General features: G+C 33.9%; 2 protein-coding genes across 2 annotated transcripts; one reads left to right on the top strand and one right to left on the bottom strand.

The window, feature by feature from the left end:
* Window positions 1–2,209: 2,209 nt before the first annotated feature.
* LOC107887674 (anther-specific protein BCP1) lies at window positions 2,210–2,527 on the top strand. The gene has a single exon (XM_016811912.1). It carries the CDS (start codon window positions 2,210–2,212, stop codon window positions 2,525–2,527), a length of 318 nt encoding a protein of 105 aa, XP_016667401.1.
* A 708-nt stretch (window positions 2,528–3,235) lies between these two features.
* LOC107886481 (actin-related protein 3) lies at window positions 3,236–8,573 on the bottom strand. The gene is made up of 9 exons (XM_016810453.2): window positions 8,088–8,573; window positions 7,482–7,941; window positions 6,552–6,698; window positions 6,016–6,108; window positions 5,755–5,874; window positions 4,848–4,958; window positions 4,184–4,309; window positions 4,002–4,100; window positions 3,236–3,779 (listed from the first exon to the last, which is right to left on the bottom strand). Exons 1-9 carry the CDS (start codon window positions 8,132–8,134, stop codon window positions 3,699–3,701), a joined length of 1,284 nt encoding a protein of 427 aa, XP_016665942.1. The 5' UTR covers window positions 8,135–8,573; the 3' UTR covers window positions 3,236–3,698.
* Between the last annotated feature and the right edge of the window lie 266 nt (window positions 8,574–8,839).

Here is an 8,839-nt window from a genome sequence, read left to right on the forward strand (position 1 = left end):
TTAATAGTAGGACCTAGTTGTAAAAGTCTTAGAAACACAAAAATTACAAGAAAAAGGCAAGGATTAACTCACTTGGTGCAAAAATTATGAAATACCAGCTTAGAGAACCCTCCTATGGCGTTTTTAGCTGCTGGAATTGAAGAGAAATGAAGAGAAATCTAGATTTTCCTATTTAGTCCTAGTTTTATTTAGTTAATTTTGCAATATTCCAATTTTACCCTTAATTTATCAATTTTTCTGCTGATTTCATACCCTTGCCGTCCAGCCCAAATAACTTTTGGGTCTAATTTCCTTTTAAATCCTTTCTCATTAGACTAATAAGTTATTTAATCACTCTAACAACTTTTACACCTATTACAATTCAGTCCTTTTCATTTAATTGACTACCCAAACATTAAAATTTCCTAACGAAATTTTAATACCACATTAATAACATTTCATAAATATTTATAAAATTATTTTCGACTCGTTTTTACGAGATAGAGGTCCCGATACCTTATTTTACCCAATTTCTTCAATAATTTCTTTTTCTAACTAATCACTAAATCGATAAAATTTTCCTATCAATATTTTCATATGATTTTCCTATCATATAAAATTTCAAGCAAAAATATTGAAATAAATTTCTCTTTAAATCGGATCTATGGTTACGAAACCATTGTTCCGATAACCTTGAATTTAGGCCATTACAAAGAAACTTCAGATATTTGATATCTTTCTCTTTGAATGAGATTTCAATTCCAGCGACGGTTTTATTAGATATCTTACAACTAGAATCCCTTTTTTTTTCCGATCCAGTAACTCCACCACCGCAATCCCGATTAGATTCAGGCATGATACACTTTTTAGTTATTGGGAGAACCCAAGTACTCTCTTTCGGATCTAGGAAACAGCTCTCAAAAATCTTTTTTCCTTTTGGAAGATACAGAAGCAAAACAATCAACCTATTTAACACAAGATAAAAGTAACCTCATTCATGTGCAATTATTTACACTCACTCTACTCAAATATCCTCATATATAAGTGAGAAAGAAACCTCTCCGAAAAAACTTACAATATCAAGGAGAAACTACCCAAGAAAATTATCCTACGAACAAAATAAAGCATTCAAACCTCATACCTAAGTAAGCTAGTCGACAACTTTAATTCATATATATAATTCAAACTTAAATAACATTTATCTTATCAGCTTATATGTTAAATTTGAATGATCCTCAAACGATTAGTTATTAAGCCCTAATTAAAATGGTGATAAGCCCTTGTGAAATTCAAACATTTCAAAGTTTTCAAAAACAGTGACTTTCTTATCAAAGATTTTGTGCAAATTTATTTGGTTGTTTTTTACAATTAAACCTTATATTTATTATCTATTTTGAAATACTAAACGATTTAATATAAAGATAATTTAATAAAAGATTTTTTTTGTTGAAACCCATATTGCAACATTAAATCTAACCTTCACATAAATCAAATTAATGAGTTGATTAATTCAAATAAGATGTGCATGGCGAAGTCAGAAAATTTTTTAAGGGGACAAAATTAAATTATAATTTTTATGATAGTAAAAATATAATTCTTAAAGAATTAAATAAAAAATTTATTATTTTTAGGAGAACCAAAGAGTAATTTTACCTTTATTAATTTAAAATTTTAAAAACTTTAAAAGTCCAAAATAGAAAATTTTCTCCCTTTTCCATTTTAAGGAGCCAAGAGCCTGGCCAACCCCTAGATTCGCCCCTAAATATGGGTTTCATATCTTATGATAACATTCCGTATTGTTAGTAAGACTATCATAGTCACAAATTATTATGATTTTAAAATAATTTATTTCTTTTTAAATAAAAATCCCTTGTAGGATAATGATATCAGTGTTTTTAAGTCATAAGACATTGGGTAATGAAATGAAATAGAAAAAATGAAAGAAAAGGATTTAATTAATAAAAACAAGTTGTAATGCAACAAAATATGCATGGTTTTCCAGAATCATCGGAAATGGACGTGAACTAGGAAGCCGTGCTTTGCGTTGAAGCACTGCCCTATTTTTGGCCAAATTGAAGGCTTTATAAACCTCTCCCACTCCTCCTCCGTAATTGTGCGGGTATAAATTTTCCATTCATATAACCAACCCTTAGAGAACATCACCACCCCATTTCTTTTTAATTACTGCTTCTTGTTCTCTTCCTTCACACGTACCCCACCAATATCAATAATGGCACGCCAAAGCTTTGTTCTTGCTTTGGTCTTAATCGCTCTTGTCGGGTTGGTTTCCGCCGCCAATACGGCTTCTAAAGCACCATCTGCAGTCCCAGTACCCGATGATGATACCATCGGCAACACTGATGATGGAGCAGGTGCATCCTCCCCTGGTGCTTCTAATGACGCTGTTGCTGCCCCTCTTGGCAGTGAGCAGGAAGCTAAAAGTATGGCTCCTGCTCCTTCTAGTGATGCAACTACCACAGGTGTCTCCGCCGTTGGGGCAGCTGCTCTCACTGGGGCAGCTGCCATTGCTACATACTTCGTCTTCTAAATTAGCTTCGTCTCAATCTAAGTAGTAAACCTCGAAAAAGGGTCTTATTATCCATAATTTGTACTTCTACATTAATTTCTTAGTCTGGTAAAATTGAGGATTGCAAAGGCAGCTGCTTGTATTTGTTTATGAATAAAACTAATGAATATATATACATAAATAGGAAACTTATATGAATTTTTGGATTTCAAAAATAAGGTTCCCATTTTTCATTTAAAATATAGTAAAATAATAATAATTGATTAGTCCCTGTAATATGAATTCTTTAGTGTTTTAATTTTCGTTACCATAAGCATAAAATCTCAATCCCCTTTATATTCTATATAAAATACGACAATTTTATTAAGAAACAAGCACTAGTTATAAAATAATAAGCCCTACTTTGGTTAACAATTCAAGCAAAAGCATTGGGGTTAGAAACAGCAAATTGAAAGTAGAAATAATTAAATCTTTGGTTTTTAACAAGTGTTCCTCGTTTTAGAGTTCAGTAAAGCTCAAAAACCACTCATGCCTCCCTTAAATAGTGTTTTTGAGCTTTTGATTTCATGACAAACACATTCACCAATATAATAATGTTCCTTAGCATGCAACAAAGACAATATACTTGGAAAATGGAAAGGATATAAATCCCATATTCAGAAAAGGATGAAAACATCATTATTGTACCTAGTCAGCACATTTACTGCTTCCCACAGTACACAAACCATATTTGCTAACATCTCGATTAATATTATTATACCAAACGAAGGACTAATATCAATTACAAGAATGTCAGAAAATAAATTTCTTAGATCAAAATTACTACTCCAATTTTGCTTTATAACAGAAAATGTACCTAAACTTTGTAAAATCTCTATCACATCCCTAAGTAAGCTAAACATTGTAAATGGAATTCAGCTCCTCAGATTTATATCTGATATTCCGAGGCGACTGTGAGGACCCTTTTTAACTCCAAATTAAAGAATGAACTTCTCTTTCTTAACCACTGCAATTGAGACTGGTTACCATGTTTTACACCACCTCTTACAGCAAATACACACAAGCACCAAGCAAAGCCGGAATGAGGGAATTAACTTGATGTGCAAGATGACAGTGGAAATAGCAAGTTACGCACTTGAGCATTATCAGATAATGCTTTTTTCAATAATCAGCTGACAAACAGATATTTTCCTCAATACATACCCTTAAAAACAGGATTTGTACGGCAAATGCTGGCTCCATATTCCTCATATTCTGCTTTTGTGTGACATGCCTGCATGTAGGGAAGGTTAGGAGACTTTCAGCCAAAATCCAAAATTTAGCGTTTTAACAATTAAGTTTGATGAAACAACACAATACTAATGGCAAGCATATTGGACAATTAACAAGCCAACCAAACAAGAATACCGGCCAAGTATAATGGCTAAATTCAAAGCCATTCAGCAGCCTATATAGAAATAAGAGACTACAATGACTTTAGGAGCAGGGATCATACCGCAAAAAATTCAGGCGTTGATGCAAGTACAGAACCTCCAAACCATACCGCAAATCTTTGGATAGGATGACTAACTACATTAACTTCCACAGGATGTGCCTGGAAGGTGAAGGCCCACAAGGGATTAGCAATTAGCTGTTTAAAATAAAAATGGATTAAAATACAAGCAAAAATATCCTTACTTTTACTTCCCCACCAAGCCGAGTATCAGACGCAAGTACTCGAGCATCAACAATCTTTTTCAGATCCCGCTGCAACCTTCTGTGGAAGTCTTTGAACATGGTGGATCCACCAGATAAAACTATATTCTGAAAAGTATTTAAATAGTGAAAAAAGAGTGGCAACTAAAAGTACTTACTGAAAAATATGGCAAAAAGGCGAAAAATTCCCTTTTCTCAATTTAGTCATCAGTCTTATGTATTTAACTGCAAGCTTTGTTTGCTTAGTAATTATCAACAATTTAACCAACAACTGTCACAAGCCATTATCATTATATTGGAACTAGGCTAAGAACTCTTTTTGGTAAAGGAGTAGGAACCAAACAGCTAGGACTTTAAATATAAAGATCAGAATCAGAACGGATCTGAGAAAACAAATTCTAATCAGCAAACAAATAAAGCAAGACACTGATTCAAGAGTTTAAAGTAAAATAATCACTTTTCAAAATAAAGTAAATCACATTTCAAGAACATCATCCCATAAAAGTTAAACTAAAAACAGCCTATTCTATCTAGAAGTAAAGAGCATGACATAATACTTCTTACTGTTTCATTTAGATTTATCTTCCCTAAGAACCAAAATTTGCAATCTGCTTGCCTTTTTCTAGAGGGCATATAAATACTTAACCTTATACAAAGCTCTTCTGGTGTCAATTGGTGCTGACTGAATGCACTTATCTATTACAACTGGTAAGGGAGTAGTAAAATCACTGCTGTAGATCTCAGGACTAAAGAAAACCTGTCAAACCCACCAATACAGTAACATCAGCAAAAAGACTCAAGAAGCAATTTATAAGCAGCAAGTTAATCAACTTCTTATTTCTTGAACAGCATGTATTATCAACTAGTTGCATCACCAAAGTAGGAAAAAAAAAAAGACAAAGCATTCAATTAAGAAATCTAACAAGCAGTGAAGAAGCAAAAAAGAACTTGTATTCTGACCTCCATAAGCTACAATTATGTTTCTGTTGATGGAAACCAACATATAACAAGTAAAAAAAATTGTTGTAGTTGGTTTACACACCAACACATTGTCAGCAATATCACAGCTAGGACATACATGCTTCTATATAAAGAGAGATTTTTAGGATAGGCAGATCAGAAAAAGGAGCAGGAGGAATCTGCTTTTTAACAAATAAAGTGTTGACATGAAATGACAGCTACAAGGCGACCAAACCCCTAGGGCCTAGAGAGTATAGCTTAATTATTGACAATAAGGAAAAGGATGATAAAACATTATGACTAAATCTGATGAACAGGGAAAACCATTGCTTGCTTGCTATTGTTTCAGATGTATATGTGTATATAACATATTTATAGTAGTAGAATCTTCATAAGGCAGCCAAGAATCCAGCCATTTGAAAGAGTTAGCTAACCAGGTGCTTCACTTGGCCCACAAGGACATGTTACTCTAGCAGTAGTTATCCTAGACCAACCCCAACCACAAAAATACAAAATAAATATGGAAAAAATGCCAAAACTTCCAGTAATCTTAAACTTGAGGAATGAGTTAAAAAGGAGAAAAGAGGACAAACCTCAGGGCCTAAAAACCGTTCATAACCAATATCACAGGAGTATGGTGCTCCAGTCTTCGGTCTAATGCCTCTCCAGTGTTTGATATATTTTCCAGGTTCTTTGTCATGCTTGTTGAACTCCTGTAGTGATTATCAAATTACCATTGCAATGTCAGAACTTGTAAACTGAATTACAGTATCTCAAGCTGGGCAAAAATAATGTGGCCAAGGGTCGTGCCAGAAAATTTTCCAAAATCACAATCCAAAGAAATAGAAGATGACCTTGACCACATCAGAACATGTATAGCAGTACATTTCCTTCACTTTTCGAGCTGATTCAAATGAGTCCTCCGGTGGAATTTTCTCTCCTCTTTCCTGTGAATAATGGTGTCAAAAGGCATGATTCAAGAATATTATATATAAATTATTTTACAATCTCCGTATCGACATTTCAAACATGCACATGATAACTACTAGAAGAGGCAACATTTAAAGTCTAGCATTTCTTCAAATGGTAATAAAATGCAAAAGGTCATTCAGGTAGCAATCAGAATGACAAATGATGATGATGATACTGTCACAAACCAGGACTGGGTACTTGAGAGCATGGTATCTAAAAGGCAAGTGCTTAAGTAAAATCCATCCATAGGTAAGGATGAATAGCACTAATGAGAGTGGATAACTTCTCATCAGGACATATAAATAACTTGAAGTACTAGAAATTTTGAATAAACAACTATCCATATCAAAGCACCATAACAACAAGAAGCAGAAATTACATTTTTATTAATGGGTAGAGAGTCGAGAAAAGAAAATACCCGCATGAGCTGTTGTATGAAGAGTGTAACATCTTTTCCAGCTATCGGTATTGATTTAATGCTGCTCCCAATAACATAACCATCAGCAACAGGTACAATATGTGTGGCCCCATCTCCAACATCCACCACCACTCCTGTCATCTCACACTATAGAAAACTGTAGGTTAATCTAAATGAAAGCAATTAATACATAAGGACGATTAGCAAGAAAATCTGCGAAAAATAATGTAGGTATACAGCTAAGTTCAAGAGAGACATGTTCTTTAAACTCCACCACCATATGTATCCAAAACACCCCATGACATATGCTAATATGATAAGCAACAGGTATATGGCTTCATCACAAATCCCTCTAGTAATTAAAAATAAAAAGAATAAACAAATCTTAACACATGAAAACAGTATATGGCAAGCACATGTACATTTATGAATAATCAAATACAAAAATACAAATATTTGATGAAGTTAGCAAAGACTTTTAAGCTAACAACCACCTTAAAGCTTAATGTAATTTGAATCTAAAGATTGGATAAGTATATACTAATCTTTTGTAGTTGCTAGAAAACGCCATTGGTTACAAAATACTCCATCAGTGTCTATTCATAGCACATCGTCATATTATGACACCCTAGATCACCTATTCTCTTGAGAACTTAAAACAATAGTTCAAGAGAGAGGTGGTTCAGCCATTTTTGGGGGCAGTAATAATTAATATTGTCAATCAGTAAATGGCTTTAAATCAAATTGATAGGTGACCATCCTAAAACCAATATTCACACATAGAGTTAAAAGGTTTAGTTTATTAAAATAAATAATAATGATCATGAAATATCAAGGACCCAAACTGATCCATCTAACATACAACTAAGTAACTAACCAAAACAGAGAATTCCCTAAAAGAACAAATACTTCAGGAAATTAGCTACCAACCTTAGACGTAGTGTACCCAGCTGCTAAAGCAAGCACGGAATTCACAGCAATATAAAGCCCCGGAACATTAAACGTCTCAAACATAATTTCACCTGTATATTCTCGATTCTCAGGAGCAGTAAGAGGACTCTCAGTCAACAAAAAGTAATGATCCTCAGGATCACACCGTAAATAATTGAATATACATTGCTGCCAATACCGTTCCATAGCATCCCAGTTATAAACTTGACCATTTCTAATAGGATATGTAAGGTTATAAGCATTACTCGATCTTGATTTCGTCAGTGCTTCATCTCCACTGAAAAAATCAAGATCCGCCATTACCCCAGCTGAATACTGAGCTGACCAGTTTGACTTGGAAGAAGTTCTAGATTGATTTAGGAACGACTCGTTAACTGCTACTACTGTTGGCTGAATAAAACACGGTTCTACATTACCCGCAAATCCCATCTTAGTATATCTGCAAAAAGACCGATTCGAGAGGTTGGGGGAACAATTCAAAAACTAAGTCTGAAATAAAATATTAACTGGGGAATTTTATCAAACAGGTTCTGAGCAGTCAACATAGAGTTATAACGAGTTCAGTAAGGAGAGGAAAAAACCTACCCAGTACCGTTGTCAATGACGACAGCGGGGCGAAAAGTTGGATCCATCGAGAATCAAAACGGAAGCTGGCAATTGGTTGGGTGTTGTCGTGGATCTGCAAGCGAGATCCAAAAGAGAGTAGGGGGCAAGAGATCATGGTCATGAAGCGCGCTTGAAGAAGCGCAAATAAGGAGAAGCAAGCTCCCCCCGATGGCAGTACCGAGTCGATACCAACAGCAAACTTGGATCCCCAACCAAAAGCAAGTGACGTTTCAACGGTATAGCTTTGAAACAAGAGTTGTTGGTTAGGCGATATCCCAAACTCAAGTAAGACTAGCCATTTCAAAACTGAATTCTCATCGAGTTTATCATAAAAAACTCCAAATTCCCTCTTCTTTGTTCTTTCTCTTGATTGATACTTTTCTTAGCAATCAAACAATAGAAAGAAAGACAACGCACCAACCTTTCTTTCTTTTCTTTTAGTTTCTTTTTTATTCCTTCCTTGTTTTATGCTCGGAGAGGTACGGCTTCGTCAATTTTGACTGAGTGGGTAACATTGTCGTGACAGTCTGTAAATGGATAAAACTAAAACTTCCACCACTTCAAATATTTATTTTTTTCCAAAATTTTAGAATGAATTATTTGATGTTTCAACTTTAATTTTTTATTTAATTTTTATTTCTTGATGTTTGTCAAATAACCTGAAAAGTTAAAGTTTATTAATTTAAATAATTGAAATTTGAAAATAAAATAAAATTAATTAATTAGTTATT

This window comes from Gossypium hirsutum, chromosome A03, assembly GCF_007990345.1.
Source record: "Gossypium hirsutum isolate 1008001.06 chromosome A03, Gossypium_hirsutum_v2.1, whole genome shotgun sequence".
NCBI lineage: Eukaryota > Viridiplantae > Streptophyta > Magnoliopsida > Malvales > Malvaceae > Gossypium > Gossypium hirsutum.